We start from the raw sequence: 21,199 nt of genomic DNA on the forward strand, positions 1-21,199 counted from the left end.
AAATACCACATATGGTTTCTATACATGAATAAGCATGACAGTGCTCCAGCAAAGAATGAAACCAGTTCACATGCTAGAGTAAATAACAAGGGCCAGCCTTTACTGAGTTCCTACCACATGCTAGGTACTATGCGAAGCACCTTAATCAAATTAATCTCGTTAACTGTCATGGCACGTTTATTTAAAAAAATAGATTATTCCTATTTTACAAGTGAAGATTCTGACGCTCAGAGAGGTAATTTCACTTACCCATAGTCATACAGCCATTCAATAGCAGTGTCCAGGTTCAAACAGACCTTTCTCTTCAGAGTCCACATGGATAAACACTTGGTTCTCTGACTCTGTTTTGTGAAATTATCCTATTCTTCTTGTTCCAATTTAGAATGTCCCAAATAGTTGTCGTTTTTGATGCATTTTCACCCATAATCAAACCAGTTAGGTTAGTCTCTGTTTTTGGTGATAGCAGACAGCAGAATCTTTAACTGAGTGATTTAGAGGAAGTGATATCACCTAACTCCGTTCCACATACCTGAATAATAAGCCTCCAAATGAGTTATGAAGAACAGACTTGACATTTGATAAGATTTTATCATTTAAAAGTACATGATACCATCCCAGATGGTATATATATATTATACTCTTGAATTTTTTTTTAAAGATTTTATTTATTTATTTGACAGAGAGAGAGATCACAAGTAGGCAGTAGGCAGAGAGGCAGGCAGAGAGAGAGAGAGGAGGAAGCAGGCTCCCTGCCGAGCAGAGAGCCCGATGCAGGGCTTGATCCCAGGACCCTGGGATCATGACCTGAGCCGGAGGCAGAGGCTTAACCCACTGAGCCACCCAGGCACCCCTATACTCTTGAATTTTAAGCATATTTTAAAAATTATTTCCAGGGGAGCCTGGGTGCTTCCGTCATTTAAGTATCTTCCTTCAGCTCAGGTCATCATCCCAGGGTCCTAGGATCAAGCCCTGTGCTGGGCTCCCTGCTCACTGGGGAGTCTTCTCCCTTTCTCTCTCCCCCTCTCCCCTCCCCACCTCGGGCTCTCTCTCACATGCCCATACTCTCTCCCTCTCTCTCTCTCTCAAATAAATAAATAAAATCTTCATAATAAAATTGTTTCCATTTCATGGAACATGGAACTTTTATTTGAAGAAAGAAAAAGAAATAAGGAAAAGAATAAACAAACCATCATAAAAGAAAGTTTTTATGGCCCAGTTGTACAATTAAGAAGTTTTGCTACTGTTAAAAAGTTAATTACTTCAGCCAAAAACCTTTAATGCATTTTAGAGCATGACTTTTTTTTTAATTAAAAGAAATTCAGAAATTTCAGGAGGGAGATAGTCCTACATTTTTTAAGGCAGGTTTTAGGCTATTTGGATTTTTCTCACACATTCATGATTATGCTCAGAAATTAATATCACTCTGCTGTTCCCATTTCATTTCACTGCCTTGAAATCCTGTTGTTGAAATTGCAAGGCATGAAAATAACAGGAACATCCTGTTGTCAAAAATAAATTCCTTATGATAAAATACTGGTTCAACTGAAGCCAGATTTTTTGTTTTGTTTTGTTTTGTTTGTAGGAGATGAAAGAACCTCAGTGGGAGAGGGGCTAATGAATGACAGAATATAATTTTGGATTAATTGCCCTTCCCTCATATCGTTGTTATATCTCCAACCAAGTGGGATTTATTCTTTTGTATGAATTTTTACATTTTGCAAAAATCTTAATACATGGTGTCATTAAAATCTTTTACGGAAGAAAGAAAACACAACTTTCATGGAAGCAGTGAGTATTGTCCAGGTTGCCTAGCTCCTGTCTGTTGACTATTATTTTCAGAAATATGCATGCTTATCATTTTATTCTATGACTTATTCAGTAGTCTCCTAAGCTCCTGGGAGTTCATATGCAAAGTAAAATAAAACACTGAAGACCCTTCCTAAGAAAAGAATTTTTAGATTTTTAGCAGAATGTGACCCTTGCGAAAATTTTAGGCTATTTTTCTCTCGAGTCCCACCTATACCTCATTTAAAGCTTTGACTTGGGTGGTACCTGGGTAGCTCAGGCGGTTAGACATCCGCCTCTTGGCTTCAGCTCATGTCATGAACTCATTGGTCGTGAAATCGTGCACAGGCATGTAGGCCTGTGCTCACTGGGGAGTCTGCTTGAGATTCTCTCCCTTTGCCCCTCCCCCAGAAGGCAGACTCTCTCCCATGCATGTTCTCTCTCTCTCTCTCTCTCAAATAAATAAAGTAAATCTTAAAATAATAATAATAGTAAAACACTGACTTAAGAGCTCAATCAAGTGCTGGGCAAGCCTCAAGTTCTTGCCCCTTGGTTTCTTCACCCATAAAGCTAGAGGGAGGGTGGGTGGCCTTTACTGTCCTTTCTAGTTCTAGGATTCTGTGAAGACGCATTTTCTTTCTTTTTTTTTTTTTTAATTTATTTATTCGACAGAGAGAGAGATCACAAGTAGGCAGAGAGGCAGGCAGAGAGAGAGGGGGGGGGAAGCAAGCTCCCCACCAAGCAGAGAGCCCGATATGGGGCTCGATCCCAGGACCCCGGGATCATGACCTAAGCCGAAGGCAGAGGCTTTAACCCACTGAGCCACCGAGGTGCCCCGAAGATGCATTTTCTTAAATGAAAGGAGGAGGGACAGTTATCCATCTGGTGAGCCATGCAGGTTGATGGGACATTGGCAATGCCCGCTTTCACAGTTAACACTGAGACTCTTCCAGCAGCCACCCCATTCAGAATGCAGGCTTCTAAGAGGCTAGAAATTCTCTCTCCTCTAGAAAACCATCAGCTAACTGGCTTTTCCCCTCCTGCATCCTTTGCCTTCTCCCTGAAGGCTTTTGACAGACAGGAGTACAACAGGTAAGAGAGCAGCAGTTCCAGTCCCAGAGAAGTCCCTGAATCAGCAGCTCTGTCTGCTTCTGCGGACGCTTCTGGGCCAGGCCCGCTTGTCAGCCTCTGGTAGTGGCATCACATTATGTGGGACAGCCTTCTCTATTACTTGCCTCTTGTTGAATGACCCCAAGTTACCTTGACTTTTCAAGTTAGAACCAAGTTTCAACAACTGGTCTTGCAGAAACACATGAGTCATGGGGAAAAGCTTCAAAGGAGTTTTCCTCCTTCCCCTTTTGTAGGGCCATTTTGGACACAGGCAGATCTTACTTGCGTAACTGCATCACTAAAAATCTAGTGATTGGTAAGGAATTGGAAAGGGAAAAAACTGATATCAAATTCCCTCCTCTTCCATGAAGTCTTCCCTAACTATCCCAGTAAAAGACCTTCCTAACATTGAACTCACAGTATTCAGCACTTTTCCCTGACACATAAGGGTGATAGATATTACACTTTGCTCCCTACTATTTGGAATCTTCTTTTTCATCAAGTGCAGGTTAAGTCTTACACATGAGGATTTGGGGCTTAGTAATAAATGATGATAATAATAATGAGAACTATATATTATTGTGCACCTTACAGCATGCCAGGCTTTGATCCAAGGTCTTTACATGGATTAAATCATTGAGTTCTTACTCCACTCCTATGAGGGAGATGCTATTATTCTATTTTACTTGTTAGGAAACTGAGATATGGAGCTGCTCAATATTGGCCCAGTTCACAGACAATAAACGGTATACCTAGGAGTGGCTCAAATAGTCTGATTTCAGAGCCTTTTGGGGCTTTCCAGAGCCCCCTAAAAAGTACATTCTTTTTTTGTAGACAGTGTTACCCTAATCCAATAAGAGGCTTCCACCTACTCTCTTCATCCTCCCACACTTAGACCTTCAATAGCAGCATCATTTATTGTCTTTTGAGGAAAAAACTTCTTTACATAAATCATAAAGGAGATCACTTTATCTGGTGTCAAGTTCAGAGCTTTACAACGTGGGACTTTTCAGTTTTGCTTCTATAGCTATATAACCTAATCCTTCAGATATCCAAGCTTCAAGGAAAGTGAAATGTGTCATTTCCCCTTCAAAACCCGGGATTTCCCATAGAGTGGATGAAATTTTGGCCTCCATATCCTTTACTTCCAGTTTTACTTTCCTTTTCTGAAACTAATCCCTGAACTCTATCTCATTTCCCCCAGGTATTGTGGCCCATATTTCTTACCCTTTTAAACATTTATTAAGTATCCCTCACATGTTGGTAATGCATTATGGGACTTTATAATAATCTCTTATTGTGGGACGCCTGGGTGGCTCAGTGGGTTAAGCAGCTGCCTTCGGTCAGGTCATGATCCTGGGATCATGTGTCCTGGGATCGAGTCCCACATCAGGCTCCTTGCTCGGCAGGGAGCCTGCTTCTCCCTCTGCCTCTGCCTGCCATTCTGTCTGCCTGTGCTCGCTCTCTCTCCCTCTCTCTCTCTGATAAATAAAAATAAAATCTTTAAAAAAAAAAATCTCTTATTGTTACATTTTCTTTTTTTGCTCCAAGATTCTTCAGGAAATGAGTTATGCCTTTTATACTTCTTATGTTTCCAGCTATAACTGTCATATTGCAGAACATTTAAAAACACTCGACAAATACTAATTAACAGTGATGTTATAGAACAGCTCTAGCAACCACTGCACATGAACGTATTAAGGGTTAGATATCTAAAACACATCTTTGATGTGCTAACCGATTACTTTGAAGATCAACACCTATAAATATTTGCTGAGTGAGAAATTCAGGATATCAGAATTGAAATGAGCTCAGCAAGAGAGCTAAGTGTTGGAGATAAGGCATAACTATGTTTTGTACAACCTGAAATAATGACCTTAAAATGCTCTGACATATCACCTCAACTAGTCACATTTCCCTTGTTTTCTCAATAGTTAAAATTTACCCCTGTTGTTTTCAGGATTTTAAGATTAAAATTTTACTAGTAGCGCAAGGAAGTGTATGGTATATTTTAAACAGTATTCATTTAACAATGTCTTAGTGACTCGATGTCAGCATTTAGGAACATCACTTATTGCAGTGTGCTGTAAATATTGATGTGACTATAGGTAATGCAAGGTACAGGTAGAATTGAGCATGCACATTGGCAGGGAATGCTCTAGAAATCTTCTCTTGGAGAATTTGTGACTTTCACATAAAGTCGGAGCAATCTGCGGACCTAATCTCCAGGACAATGTAATGTGGCGACTGATCAATAAAATATGATTGACCATAAATTGAATTATCGGGGTGGTATCGTGGGTGGCTTGGTGGTTGGGCATCGAACTCTTGATTTGGGCTCTGTGTGTGAAATCAGGTCCTGCACTCAGCAGAGAGTCTACTTCTCTCTCTCCCTCTGCCCTCTGCCCCCGCTCATACTCTTGCATCCACGCACTCTCTCTTTCTTTAAAATAAATATATAAAATCTTTTTAAAAAATAAAATAAACGTTGGATTAGCCTTCTACCAAGTGATTTTTGCACTCTGGAGAAACCATCACCTTTGCTGTCAGAATTTATTAACCCTTAAAATAGCTGTATCATCACTAGAGTAGTTACAGTGACACTCTTGCCAGCAGAGACCTACATTTCTACTTTTCTTATATTTTTCATGGGCTCTAATGAAACATTTTCAAGTGTTTTGCAAGAGTATTTGGGGAAGGAACACATGAAAGCCAACAAAGTCTTCATCAGAAAAAGGAAGTAATATTTATGATAACATGACACATAGCCCCTAATCTCTTCTAAACTATTACTGTTTTGAGTTTATGAAATCTCAGATTTAAAATGCAAAAAAATGAAAACTGCTTTTGCAATTTTGACCTAAGATGGAAAGTACTGCCTCCTGCCTATGATGAGGGATCAGCCTCACCTGAAGCCACTCTCCTCCTGCAGTTGACACTCCAAGGCTCTCTGCCCACAGGTGCAAGCATGAAGTAAAATGGAGGTTGGGGGCGCAAAAACACAAAAAAATTTGGACATCAATCTTGTATTCCCGTGGTCACCTCTATAGATCTATTTTGTTTTAAAGATTCTATTTATTTATTTGACAGAGATCACAAGTAGGCAGAGAGGCAGGCAGAGAGGGAGAGGAGGAAGCAGGCTTCCCGCTGAGCAGAGAGCCTGACGTGGGGCTCGATCTCAGGACTCTGAGATCATGACCTGAGCCGAAGGGAGAGGCTTAACCCGTTGAGCCACTCAGGTGCCCCAGATCTATTTTTTTTTATAAATAGAAAAACTTATAATTTACTGTCTTCAGGTACAAGAAGGTGATATGATTAGTCAGGAAAAAACTTTTTAGCCATCCATTCAGAGGCTGGGTGAGTAATAGGTAAGAGCAGGACACCTCTGAATGTACCAGGACAATGACGTTTTCAAGTACCAAACAATTTTGTTTTATAAGAACAGAGCATTAGTACATGCAAAAAATTACAAGTCAGCCTGACCTTATTGTGATTAAATTCTGAAAGGGCTAGATTCACTGGAACCTACTGAACAAAGTCAGTAAGCAATGGCCAATAGGCTGATTTCAACAGTAGCTCCAAGTTGTTCAGGGAACAGACTGCTCAGACTTGAGTTTCTTGGAAAAACAAAAGAGAAAAAGACAAGGTCATCTGCAGAATTGTGATTTTCGGAATGTTTTTCATCAACCATCTCTAACCTTTGTTAATGCTTTGAGACTACACTTCATCTTTGGAATCTATGTGGAAATATATATTACCTTTTTAATGAGCTAGGGATGTGGGCAACTGCCTCATTCAGCAAAAGTTAATTATATATAATAAAAGGCTTTTGGGGGGGTATATATCTGACTGGAAATTTTAGACAGTTTAATACTCGAGGAATTCAAGTATCTGCTCTTTTTGAAGTACATAAAACAGTATTGCTCCTAGAGGTCTTTGTTGTTCTTTGCTCAAGCTTTTCAAATAATATAAGCAGAGAGATACCTTTTAAGTACTAAAAAGTGAGACTGATTGTTATTTGTTGGTCCTTTGGCTTCTTCAAAGGCAATAATCAATATATCAAGTTAGATAGCAACACTAACCATGGTGTAGCATGAACTCTGAAACCGGTAGACATGGCAGTGATCTCCTCTGTATCTACAGAAGCAACAGAGCTTTGGGGCCCCTGGTGGCTCAGTTGGTTAAGCATCTACCTTCGGCTCAGGTCATGATCCCCCTGCTTGTGTCTCAGTTGTCTCTCTCTCTCTCTCTCTGCCAAATAAATACACGAATTTTTTTTTTTTTTTAAAGAACAACATTGCTTTAAACTATAGTGTTTTACTCACTCCCTCTTTCCCTATCACTCACTCACTTCTGTGTTTTAACTGTGGCTATTATATTGCATGTAAAAAAACCACTAAAGCTACTTAAAGAGAGTGGAGGTGTAGACAGCCTCAAGCATTCTCATGGAATTTCAAAAGCTGTTAATGAGGTGAGTTGGTCCTCAGAGAATCTGAAATTAGAATGCTGGAAACCAAGACCATACTCTTCATCTATCAGGGACCACAGAGCCTCTCGCTTCTGGTTGTGAGTACCTGGATGTTCCTCTAACCCTTCCTTCTCTCCCGTCTGTCTCTTTCTTCTGTGTATCCATTGTGCATATACTGCAGTATGGATGTCCGCCTTGAATGTACATTGGCTCTAGTGCCCGCCAGTAACTGGCAACTATCCATGTCAGATTCTTTTTTTTTAAGATTTTATTTATTTATTTGACAGAGAGAGATCAAGTAGGCAGAGAGGCAGGCAGAGAGAGAGAGAAGAGGAAGCAGGCTCCCTGCTGAGCAGAGAGCCCAATGCGGGGCTCGATCCCAGGACCCTGGGATCATGTCCTAAGCCGAAGGCAGAAGCTTTAACCCACTGAGCCATCCAGGTGCCCCTCCATGTCAGATTCTTAAGAGCAGAAAGTTAATTGGCTCAGCTCCACTTCTGGAGCAGAAGCACCAAGTTATTAATGAGGGGCAACCCAGAAGAACGGCTGCCTCTGGGTCAGGTATCTACCTCAAAGGTATTATCTGAGGCGAGGGTGTGGGGATAGAGGTGCATGGCACAGGGGCTCACCTTTTCCGGAAACCTTGAGTAGTGTGGGCAGTTGTGGAGCATAGTCACACTCACGCTTCACAGAAACCTGTTCCTGCATGGGTTTCTCGATGCAGCAAGACTGGATATTTGCCTCCCATCCACACCCACCATGGCCCCAAGCACTACCCTTCTCCTTTCACTCGACCCATCTGCAGACCTGTTGTGTCCATTCTCCTGTGATTTGCTAGCTCTCTCCTGTCCTCTGATCAGAAAGCTTAGGTTACTAACTCCAGGCTTCTTTTTTGCTTCCTGCCGCTTTTCTTTCTGTCTGGTTCTTCAGGCTACTGTGACTACCATGTGCTATGAATTCTCAGGGTCTGATTCTCCTGGGGATTACTTAATCCCTTGGCTTCACTGCCAAAGAGTTGTAAGGATTAATTTGTTAATTACATCAAGGTACTTTATGTCCCATGAGTGCACTAGAGCAGTGCTTCTCAAACTTCCAGTGTGCACATGAAATACCTGGGGATCTTGTTAAAATGCAGTTTCAGGAGCTCCGTCATGGGGATGTGAGATTCTGTATTTTTAACAAGTTCTTGGGTCATGCTGCTACTGCTACTGATAAAGGAGCAACACTTTGAGTAGAAGACTAGATTCCAAAGTGCTATGCACTTATAAATGCAATCATCTGGATGGGAAGCACCATCCCCAGGCATCCTTATGTGCTCTTCCACATCCAACACTGTACCTAGTATGTCATAGATATTCAAACGTTACTTGGGTTGTTATTGAACTAGGCACACATGAAATGCAGGATTGTCTGTTTGTGTGTGCCTGCCTTTTTTTTTGAGTGATTTTTAAAAAGTGCTAAAAATCAGTTACATCAATAAACATTTCTTAAGGGTCTGATTATGCAATAGACATTTCTTCAGGAGGAATGTAATAAAATATTACAGTTCGTGGGGCACTTGGGTGGCTCATTGGGTTAAGCCTCTGCCGTCGGCTCAGATCATGATCTTGGGGTCCTGGGATCGAGCCCTGCATCAGGCTCTATGCTCAGCGGGGATCTTTGTCTGTCAAATAAATAAATACATAAAGTCTTTTTAAAAAAAATTACAGTTCCTATCCTCAAGGAGGACACTGGCATGTTTACCACTAACTCTAATACGTCTTTACTGGAATGGTGGAAATAATTTTAGAATTGTAGGGGTAGTAGTGAGGATAAATGAGCCTGTTTGTGCTGCTAGCTCTTTGACCTTCTATTATTTAGATGTCATTTTTCCACATATACAATGAGGCTAGTGACATTGTTGGGATGTTTATATTGATAATGCATATCATAAATGTCTGACACATAATAAATGATCACTGCCAGTATTATGAGTAATGCTGGTAGAATTAGGAATAGTAGCAGTAATATTTAAGATAGTTTTCATCATCTAGCTAATTCACTCTAGGAAAATACTTTGTTCCTCTCCTTCTTCTCTAAGTCCATACATTACCCTAATGTGCAGTTTCACTTTGTGGGGCTTATCTGCAATTTAATCTTAATAGTGTTTTTGTTTAAAGTTTAAACTTCAGAGTGCCTGGGTTGCTCAGTCATTAAGCACCTACCATCAGCTCAGGTCATGATCCCAGGGTCCTCAGATCGAGCCTCATGTCGGGTTCCCTGCTCAGGAGGTGGCCTGCTTCTCCACTCCCACTGCTTGTATTCCTTCTCTTGCTGTCTCTCTCTGTCAAATAAATAAATGAAATCTTTATTTAAAAAATAAATAAAGTTTAAACTTCAAGGAACATTCAGTTTAAGAATTCAGTCAAGGGCACCTGGGTGGCTTAGTCAGTTAAGTGTCGGACTCTTGATCTTAGCTCACGTCTTGATCTCAGGGTTTTGAGTTCAAGCCCTGAATTGGGTTCCACACTAGGCTTATAAATAAATGACTGAATGAGTAAATGAATGAATGAATGAATGAATTCAGTTGATTTCCCCTGGTATGAAAAATGCTATACACACTGCAATAGAAGGACAGAAAGAAAAAATATTTTCCTGCTTGCAGCTAGTTAAATCCAAACTGTTATTTTTCTCTTCTCTCTGATGTCATCATAAATTTATTCAGTAGGAAAAATTAACATGTTTGAAGTGTTTCTCTAAACCTCTCCAGCCATGTTGGATGAGACAGGAAATACATACATATATACAAATAAATTCATACTCACACGCATACACACAAATGCATAGGTGAATAAGAAATCTGTGTTAAATAATAATATCATCTCTGTAAAGAAAGTAAATTGGACATACATAGAAGGGAATATTGAAATCACAAATATTGGCTTAGATTTCATTTATAAATGATAAGCATTTACATAATGAATAACATCTGTATTCTTTGACCAGGGCCAATAAACAGATATATTACACATTTTTTCTTAAGATTTATTTATTTATTTGAGAGAAAGCAAGCGGGGGGATAGGAAGAGAGAGGGGGAAAGAGAATCTCAAGCAGACTCCATGCCGAGCTCAGAGCCTAATATCAACACTGGGCTGTTTCACGATTTCACAACCCTAAGATCAAGACCTGAGTGGAAGTCAAGAGTCGGACGCTTAACTGACTGGGCCACCCAGGTGCCGCTGTACTTTCCATACAAAGTAGAAACCAATTTGCAGTAAATGAACCATTTTTGATTCATCATACATTAAATAATTTCTAGGGTGAAACTGACAAACCATCTCCTTTAACCTCGAATAAAGTAGCATATCACCAGGAGTTTCAAAAAGAAAAAGTTGGTTGAAACAACAAATTTTGGATGTTAAGTGCCATCATTCAGGAAATCTTAAGGAGACTTACCTGTGGGAAGTTGGCACATGAGCCTCAGAGTCAACTGTTACATCGTCTTATTGAGGAAAAGTAGTTACAAAGACGACTTTGGAAACAAACATTTAGCGTTGACCCTTGAACCACACAGTTTGAAATGCGTGGATTCCCTTATATATGGCTTTTTAAAAAAAATAAATAACAATAATACTATAAATGTATTTTCTCTTCCTTATAGTTTTCTTAGTAACATTTTCTTTTTTCTAGCTTACATTAATCCAACTGTAGAGTGTAGAATACATATCACATACAAAGTATGTTTTAATCAACCATTTATATTTATCAGTAAGGCTTCCAGTCACCAGTAGGCTATCAGTAGTTACGTTTTGGAAGAGCCAAAAATTTTGCATGAATTTTAAAAAAATTTGTTTAATTAGGTAGTCTCTATGCCCAACATGGGACTTGAACTCACAACCCTGACATAAAAAGTCATAGGCGAAAAAAAAAAAAAAAAAAGTCATAGGCACTATTGACTAAGCCAGCCAGGCCCCCCTAGAGGTGGATTTTTGACTGGAACAGGGGGTCAGCGCCACTCACCCCTGCATTTTTTAAGGCTCACCTGTATTATTTTTTCATTAGCTAGTCCTTTTTTTATTACCTATGTCATCCAGATGTTACCCTGGATTTCAAGTCCTACAGTTTCCCAGGGTCAACTTGTTCTTTAAAATATAATTTAGAGAAGAATCAATGAAACAAGATGGAATTGGGAGGGAGACAAACCATAAGTGACTCTTAATCTCACAAAACAAACTGAGGGTTGCTGGGGGGAGGGGGGTTGGGAGAAGGGGGTGGGATTATGGACATTGGGGAGGGTATGTGCTTTGGTGAGTGCTGTGAAGTGTGTAAACCTGGTGATTCACAGACCTGTACCCCTGGGGATAAAAATATATGTTTATAAAAAATAAAAAAATTAATAAAAAAATACATTAAAAAAAAAAGATAAAATATAATTTAGATGGACTCAAATCATAGTCTCACATACAAGGAGTTCCCAGCATCTTTCCCAGTATTTTCAGCAGTTGTGAGGGGAGCTTATGTCTCTCCTGGACGTCTTTGCTTCTGAGTTCCTTCTTATGCTGGCTTCATACAGGAAAAAAGAAACTGAAATACCCTATGCCACCCACATGATTGATTTTTTTTTTTTTAATGCCAAGCTAGGTAATGCAAGTGAACACACTTCAGTAAGTACAAAGTGCTACCTAGGGGAGGTAATAATCTTACTAAATTAGAAAGTGACATAGGGGTGCCTGGGTGGCTCAGTGGGTTAAAGCCTCTGCCTTCGGCTCAGGTCATGATCCCAGGGTCCTGGGATCGAGCTCCGCATCGGGCTCTCTGCTCAGTGGGGAGCCTGCTTCCTCCTCTCTCTCTCTCTCTGCCTGCCTCTCTGCCTACTTGATCTCTCTCTGTCAAATAAATAAATAAAATCTTAAAAAAAAAAGAAAGAAAGTGACATAAAGTGTTGTGAATGCTCTAAGAGTAGACTGAAAGGGGAAACAGAGAAGATAGTGAAACAGCATCTTCTTATATCATCTGGCCAAAAACAGAGAGAAAAGGAAGACGTTCTGATGAGATTTTAAAATGAATTATATTATCTGTGGGTTATAATAAGAAAGAGAAAAATAAGAAGAAGAAGAAGAAAGGAGATTTACCCATGAAAGTTTAAAAGGAAACAGCCAAAGTTCATCGTGTGATTACAAAAATCCAGAAATCAACCCCAAAAGAGAAAAGGGTCACCAGAATACTTTGAAGCTGGGTGAGCTGGTAATGACAAGAAGCACATTCTCCTCACCCTTTCTGAGAAAGCAGAGCCACATGGCCTTTGTCTCATTTCTCTGGGGATGGCCAGACCTGTTGTTGTTGAAACAGTAGCTGCCAGGGCGTTAATCAGCTGCCCCCCCTGCCCAGCTCTTGTGTGCCCAGAGCATTCAGTCTCTTCAGTTCTTACACTACATTCCTTTTTTTCCGAGAATTTGTTCCCAACTTTTTTTCCAGAAACTATTTCTAATGTGATAGTCACAGTTTCCTAACTGCACACATCACATTCATATGATCTCATCCTCAAACGCCCTGGATGTACTACTATATAATCTTATTCGATGGGACTGAAAGAAATTCTGGTTGGTGAGGCTTGTGTTTTTTCTTTTCTTGTTGTCGTATTCATTGTTGTTGTGCTTTGTCTTTTCTTTTAAGGGTAGAATATACTTCATTTATCTTGGGCAGTTTTAAACCTATGTCAGAAGCTTTGGGTTTGTTTGTTTAATATATCATTTTGTCCCTGTTTCCCCCAAGATTTTATTTATTTGACAGAGAGATAGAGAGAGAGCACAAGCCGGCAGAGGGAGAGGGAGAAGCGGACTCTCCGCTGAGCAGGGAGCCCGAAGCGGGGCTCGATTCCAGGACCCCGGGATCATGACCTGAGCCGAAGATAGATGCTTAACCAACTGAGCCACCCAGGAGCCCCCCTATGTCAGAAGTGTTAGTCTATACCAGTAGAAATCCCATTCAGACAATATTTATCAGAAAAGTCAAGTAATATCTATTAGCTTTCAAGGAAAAAACAAATAAGGAGAATTTAAAAGAAGGTGTTCCTGTATGAAATATAATTTGAGGATGTGGAATGACACCGCCTTCTCCACCTGCTTTCCTTGGATGGGGTCCTGGGTGTGTGGAAGCCCTGATTGCTACCTGCACTGGTCGGTTACCCTTTTAGCCCTATCTCATTTGCAACTGCCTCATTTGGTAGCATTTGTAGAAGAGTTGTCTGGCTTCCTGGTTCCTAAGAGAGGTAGTATGTACGTACGTACAGCAGATCCTTTTTTGTTGGAGAAAGACTGGCATGGAGTCACAGCTACACAGGAGTTGGCGCAGGCAGGACCATGCGGAGAGCAGTGCTATAATGGGGGAGAGGAGCAGGAGGGGCTGCCTCCAGGACCAGGCATGCTGTGCGGCCAAAGCCCTCTTCATCAGTGATCTGGCTCCACGTTGACCATGTGAAGGACAAACTTCGGGCACTCTCAGCAGCCCAGTACGTGGGAGATGCCATGACTTGTGCAGCTCCGAAGAAATGGGAGAAAATGGATCACCTCAGAATTGGGTAATTTTCCTTACCCTTCTCTGAAAGAATGGGCCAACATGACTAAGTCATCGTACAAGCAGGGAGAATTGCAAAGGAGGTTTATAAGAGCTGTGGCACTTAAAGGATTCCCTTCTCTTTCCAAGAGCCACTGGTCACTTCTAACTTCCTACGGGTTCACTTTGCCTCTTTTTTTTTTTCACCTAGGTTGGTGTGCTATTTGTTGGGGTTCTGCTTTCAAGGGTTGTTTTCTAAAGTAAAGGAAAGTTTTTAGGAAAGCCCTTCAAATAGTGACATGAGAACCAAACGTGGTCAGCCCCTGGGAAATGTAGATGTTGAAGGGTCAAGCCTATGCCAAAGCACTTGGTACGATATGTTAATTAATCCCTGAGAAGGTCATAATAGATTCAGTAACCCCATTTTACAGACTGAAGTTGAATTGTGATCACATTTTTGAAGGTAAAAATAAAGCACAGAAGCCTGTGTGAGTTCCTTTGTCAGTGTCCGCGTTGGTCTAAGCCACTTTCGGCCAGATCTGCCTGTGAATCTGTAATTCAGATGAAAACAATTGTTTTAGGTCAGTATACAGAAAATGAGTAGCCAACGTGATTGCTATTTTTAGTGCAGAAATATATTCAAGATCAAAGCCATTAATGTTTGCCTGTTCTAGTTAATCATATGCCTTTTACCTGGAAGATACAGGTCTTCTGGCATACAGATGAGAGTACAGGGATGATTCAGGCTTTGTACTGTCCAAATTAAATTCTAAAAGCCAGGATATTCATCATTCTGACATCTCTTTGCAGATGCAGAATGTGTATTGAAATATCTCTTGAAATGTGTCTTGTTTACTTGAGGAATACATTTGCCAGGTCATGTTAATTAAAAATAATACCTGAGGAAGGTCTACAATGTATCTCTTTTTAAATATGAAATTGAAGCACTGCTTTTCTCAGTTGCTAGAATGGCTGTTTCTCCTGATTACCCGTAGTTTGAATTTTGAGGTTTCCTTCTAAATAGTTTATACTTTTTCCTTGGGTTTTCTTCAGAATCCATTATTTTTGGCTTTATTGTTATCTTAGGTTTATAGATATTAAAAAGGGAAAAGTGAGGAAAAGATATTTGACAGGAGTCGCTCCCTATTATTAAGATTTCTTGTAATAAAAAAAAAGATTTCTTGTAATTAGAACTATTATATTATTATAAGTTGTAGGAGGTGTGCTCTTTGTAATACTTCAAAAACACAGTTTTAGATAATGAGCCTATTTAATGGTGCTTCATTTTGACATTTTTTGACATTTTTTATATTTCTTATGTAAAGAACAAGAGGATTTTCTGACTGAGTAAAAATTTCCAGGTACATCCCTGAAACCATTTTCCATGGAATTTCATTGTTACCAAAATAAATAATGTGAGTTTACCTTGAACCTCATTGATCTAAATAAACCCCCGGTAATCATAGATACAGTTGTGTAGTAGAACTTCCAAAGGGAAAGTTATCATTTTCAAGAGAATTAATGGATCTTGGGAAAATATGTAACTTACAGGCACCTAGGTGGCTCAGTGAGTTGGGTGTCTGCCTTTGGCTCTGGTCACGATCCTGGAGTCCTAGGATCAAATCCCGAGTTGGGGGGGTGGGGGGGGGGGTCCCTGCTCAGCAGGGAGTCTGCTTCTCTCTCTCCTTCTGTCCCTTCCCCTGCTCCTTCTCTCACTCTCACTTTCTCTCTCAGATAAATAAAATCTTTTAAAAAAAATGTGTAACTTAGAACTGAGGGTTGCTGGGGGGAGGGAGTTTGGGAGAAGGGGGTGGGATTATGGACATTGGGGAGGGTATGTGCTTTGGTGAGTGCTGTGAAGTGTGTAAACCTGGTGATTCATAGACCTGTATCCCTGGGAATAAAAATATGTTTATAAAAAATTAAAAATTTTAAAAAAATGTATAACTTAGAAATGACAAAACTGTCTTCACTCAAAAAACAAGATTATGGAAATGACAGAATGAGCCGTAGGAATCCTCAAATTTGCCTTTAAACAATGCTGCCTTTTATGCAGTGCTCAATGAGATCTTGGTCTATTAGGCCAACAAGATAGAGCTAGAAAAGCGTACATGCACTTCTCAAACTTATTTTGCCATAACCTCTGTTAAAGTTTTCTGAGCACCTCAGGATATGCATGTTCCATTAGAACCAACTTTGTGAAGCAGTGGGTTAGATTTAATCGTGTTGCCTCTACTCAAACAAAGCTTCAATCTAGCATCCAAAAATTGGCTTTTGCCAACATTTCAACCCAGAGAGCTAGTATAAAGTGATGATATAACACATTCCAAACATAAAAGCATTTATAAAGAAGTCGTCTGATTTATCTCATCGCCTCTTCTCTCTTCCAGGTGTTTCATCCCGAACATCTACGCCGCTCTGTTCACGGCAGCCCTTGTTCCTTTAATGTGCCTTGTGGTGGTGTTTGTGGTGTTCATCCATGCCTACCAGGTGAAGCCACAGTGGAAAGCGTATGATGATGTCTTCAGAGGAAGAACAAATGCTGCAGGTTTGGAATGAACCCTATTTGCACTTTGGAGATGGGAACTTTTTAATGGTGGGAAAGTGTCACTGAATAATTGAGAAAGAGAGAAAGAAAGAGGAAGGAAGGAAAGATGGAAGAAAAAGAGGGAGGAAGGGAGAGAGGAAGAAAAGTTAGACTCCACTTCCAGCTCTGAAACCATAAGTTAAGCTATGGCTCCCTAGTTTCCCCATTCCTTGGCACTTTCTGACGTGTCTCTTTCTTCAGGACTTCATAGATTTTATTACCAGTTCCAGTTTTGTCCTTAAGATATTAATGTTCAAGTAAATGCCTCACAGCCTTGGGAGCTGCTTCCCCAGGCTTTCAAGTCAAGCAAGAACAACCTGTGTTCAGCCTGTGAAATCTATTCATTTCTCTCAGCTTCTGAGACTTCATCACAGACAACCCTCCCTAACGCTCACGAGTGCCGTGGTTTGCATGTGGAGTTCTGATTGTGCTGACAGATGTTTAAAAACATATGTGATTGGAGAGCTTTATAACTGGCTACACATGTCTGGTTACTTAAGAGTGCAAGTCTTTCCAACTCAAATTGGCTTTCAGTGCAGCTCATTTTTTCCCTTTGAATCATACTTAACATAGGTTTTTATGATCTGATTCTTTCTTGTTGTTGTTGTTAGATTAGAGTCTCTCAGGAATTTTCTTAACGAGGAACAATAACCACACACCTGCATGGAGAAAATTCCCTCTAAAATGGTGTGAGTGGGGGCGCCTGGGTGGCTCCGTGGGTTAAGCCGCTGCCTTCGGCTCAGGTCATGATCCCAGCATCCTGGGATCGAGTCCCGCATCGGGCTCTCTGCTCAGCAGGGAGAATGCTTCCCTCTCTCTCTTTCTCTCTGCCTGCCTCTCTGTCTACTTGTGTTCTCTGTCTGTCAAATAAGTAAATAAAATCTTAAAAAAAAAAAAATTAAAAATGGTGTGAGTGACAGGGACATCAGAGAGAATCTTGTGAGCTAGGGCTGGGGACCCCTCAGGCCAATGAAGAAGTCTCCTCTCCTCTAAGTTTTTATAGATCTAAAGCCAAATGTGTGAGAGAGATTTTCACATTTTCAGAGCTTTTCAAAGTTTAAGCAGGATACCATATATGAAGTCCTTTGAATAGTGTTTAATACATTATCATCAGCTCAATAGATATTGTCACAGGATAAGAAAATAATAAGATATTGTCACCTCTACTGTATGAAGTGCCTTCTAGCTTCCAATGTGGGTCAGGGAACACGGGAAAGGATTTTCCTCACGAGGTAAAGAGAAGGGACTTTTTGACATTAGTTTGTAGGCCAGTTTGCAGGACAGCTGTATCTACCAGCTCTTCTCTCTTCCTTCCCATTTAAGCATGCAGTCATTATGTGAGCAGAAATATTATTTAAAGTTATAATTAATCTTAAATTCTTTAAAATAAAGAAACAATATTCAATGTAGAAATCCTACTTTTTCATGGGACATAGCATTTATCCAAAAGCTGTGCTTTTATTCAACTTGGGATTCTTTTTTTTTTTAAGACTTATTTATTTATTTGACAGAGATCACAAGTGGGCAGAGAGGCAGGCAGAGAGAGGAGGAAGCAGGCTCCCCACAGAGCAGAGAGCCTGACTTGGGGCTTGATCCCAGGACCCTGGGATCATGACCAGAGCCGAAGGCAGAGGCTTTAACCCACTGAGCCACCCAGGTGCCCCCTGGGATTCATTTATACATGCCTTTTTTGAACAGAAGGTTTGTTTCTTTCCCCAAATGATAAGATTTCTTCTCTTCTCTGTATAATATAAAAATGCTAGTGTTTGGGCGCCTGGGATCGAGCCCCGCGTAGGGCTCTCTGCTCAGCGGGGAGCCTGCTTCCTTGTCTCTCTCTGCCTATTTGTGATCTCTGTCTGTCAAATAAATAAAATCTTAAAAAAAAAAAAAAAAAAAAAGTTCAAAGAAAATGCTAGTGTTTGCATGTTTTTTAAAGTGAAACATAAGGGCCTAATGTAATGAGTTAATTCTTCTTCATGGCTAAATCACCTTTTGGATATTCTCCATCATAGACATAGTAGATAATAATACTCCAATTATCTGAAAAACATAGCCCTCAAGCATTAAACATAATGCTAAAAGCTTCAGCACTTGTTTCCCAACTAAGGAAACCTCTTGCCATGAAATATTAATAGCAGTATTATTCTATCATAGCTTTTCAAATAAAATTATTATATTTCTAATTCCCCCATTCCCATGACGATTTAGTCTAATAGTCAGTATTTCACACTTGGACTCTTATAGTATTTCCTTGAGTGGTCACTAGTTCTAGTCTTTTTCTTCTCCATCTCATGTTCTCAGATGTCTGTATTTCACCAATGTAAAGTGGATTCCCTCTCTTCAGCATTACAGCCATTCAGGTTCTCTCTCATTGCCTGAGAAAAAAGCCAGTCTCTTTGGCCTACAATGCAGGAGCCCCTACTGTCCACCCACCCAGGCCGTCTTTTCATCCCCAAGTCAGTTACTAGTTATTCTGCATTCTGACCATGCCATGTATTTACTCTTTCCTAAAATTACCTGATCCCACCCTCTTTGCTCATGTAAGGAGAACTCTACTTTGAACTCTTCATTTTTAGTTAATAAAAATCTGTGTGTTTAGTAAATAATGTGGGGAACTGTGGATGAGAGAGAGGTGGAGGGGTTTTATTGCCCTCTCATAATCTCCATTCACTCCCCACAGCTGTCCAAAATACACCCATAATCTAAGTCAAAATGGTTTAAGCACAAGTTAATTCCCCTAGACCTCCCTTTCCAACAAAGTACTACTCAGTCTTCCATAGAAATTCTGAAAGTTCCCAATGTGCTACCTCTTCTCTGAATTACAATTGCCTCTTCACTGAACCACACCAAGTAAGAATTGCCTATTTCCTCATCTATGCCTTTGAGGCACTTTTTCCCTACAGCCATTATAGCACTTATCTTAGAATGAAATGGTGACTTCTTTTGGTGTGTGCGGTTGATTTCATTAATAAATTTGGAATTCTTGGAGGGTAAGGGCCATTTATGATTCATCACTGTATCATCATGGCCTTTTAGAGTACTCAGTGGCTAGCAGGAGCATAGTTAATACTTGTTAATATTAATTATTGTTAATAGTTCATATAATAAATGAATAAATTAATCACAGATGTACCATAAAATCATATAGGTCTGTATCCTTAAGCTAAATATATAGCATTGAAAAGAAGAGGAGTCATCAAAAGTAAAAATTAGAGTATTTATTTCGTTGATCTGTTTGTAGATATCGCTTTGAACGTTATTATCATTGGGGCTATAATTGTTTTCTTGACTTCTGAGATTCTCAAAAATATGTGTTCACCTCTGACTGCTGGTCTAATATTTTCTATTTTATTTGCAACCTACTATAATACACCTCCATTTGAATATACTCCACTTATTTCAAATTCAAGATTGCTAGAAGGAAAAAAAAGAAAAGATAAAGCATGTCTACTCCACCAAGGAGCATTTGATGCCCTTTTTGAATCTTTTTGCTAAAATTCCATTGCCTTGAGAAGTGTCCAGTCAGGATGGCACTGTAGATCTGTGTATTGCCCTCTGCCCTGCCCCCCAGGAGCCTTTACATAGGAGTCAAGAGACAATCGAACAAGAGAAGGTATTTTTTATTTATTTTTTTTCTTAAAAATTTTATTTATTCATTTGAGAGAGAGAGCACAAGCAGAGAGACAGAGAGAGAGGGAGAAGCAGACTCTTCGCTGAGCAGGGAGCCTGACGTGGAACTCGATGCCAGGACCATGGGATCATGACCTGAGCCTAAGGTAGACAGTTAACCATCTCAGCCACACAGACATCCCAAGGGAAAATATTTTTTTAAAGTAGACATCTCTGTGGCTCAGAAACAGAGCAGGAACACAAAGTAGTAAACTGGACTGAAATGATGGGCCCAATGTTTTTTGTGTCCACAAACCAGTGGCTGCCAGAGTAGCTCAACTGCCGTGGGGTGAACTGGGACCTGAAAGCTTTCACCCAAGACAGGGAGACTAGGGCAGTAGCACCTGCATGAAAGAAGCCTGAGAAAGCCCTGGCACCATAGCCTGTATTTGGCTAAAGGCCTTTGGAAGTCCAGGGAGAATGGAGGCAAAGCATCTCCTCAGTTCCCTGGGCTCAGTTCTCTAGAGTTTGTGGACTGAATCGCTATCCTATCACATGTCACCATGGGGACAGGAAGCCCAAGACATCGAACTAGTTCTCTTGGAACACGATTGCTGACCAGAGGTGCCCATGAAACATTTGACAGAAAAAGGTAAGCAGACAAAGAGAACAACCAGAGACAAATGCTTTCTACTCAGGATTAGCTCCCATAAAGAAGTCTCAAACATTGGAGGAAAACCAACAGCCCTTAAAGTCAGTCATCAAAACGCTAAATTTAGGGGCACCTGGGTGGCTCAGTAGGTTAAAGCCTCTGCCTTCGGCTCAGGTCATGATCCCGGGATCCTGGGATCGAGCCCCACGTTGGGCTCTCTGCTCAGCGGGGAGCCTGCTTCCCCCTCTCTCTCTGCCTGCCTTTCTGCTCACTTGTGATCTCTTGCTGTCAAATAAATAAATAAATAAAATCTTAAAAAAAAAAAAAGCTGAATTTAAGCCAGAAAAGAATTTAAATAGACAATAAACTATAAATAACTTTGAGAAGTATGTTAGGATCCTAGAAAATACAGAACTGGAATCCGCAGACTGTGGCCCTCCTGGCTGCTCACCTGTT

At 40.3% G+C, this 21,199-nt stretch overlaps 1 protein-coding gene across 1 annotated transcript in view; it reads left to right on the forward strand.

Annotated features, from left to right (window-relative positions):
- The window catches only part of ADGRV1 (adhesion G protein-coupled receptor V1), a 544,366-nt gene that overhangs the window by 435,736 nt on the left and 87,431 nt on the right, over positions 1-21,199 (forward strand). The window contains exon 86 of the mRNA XM_059175461.1: positions 16,286-16,443. Coding sequence (XP_059031444.1) covers positions 16,286-16,443 — 158 coding nt within the window. The remainder of the gene's footprint in view (positions 1-16,285; positions 16,444-21,199) is intronic.

The sequence above is a fragment of the Mustela lutreola genome, chromosome 5, assembly GCF_030435805.1.
Source record: "Mustela lutreola isolate mMusLut2 chromosome 5, mMusLut2.pri, whole genome shotgun sequence".
Lineage (NCBI taxonomy): Eukaryota > Metazoa > Chordata > Mammalia > Carnivora > Mustelidae > Mustela > Mustela lutreola.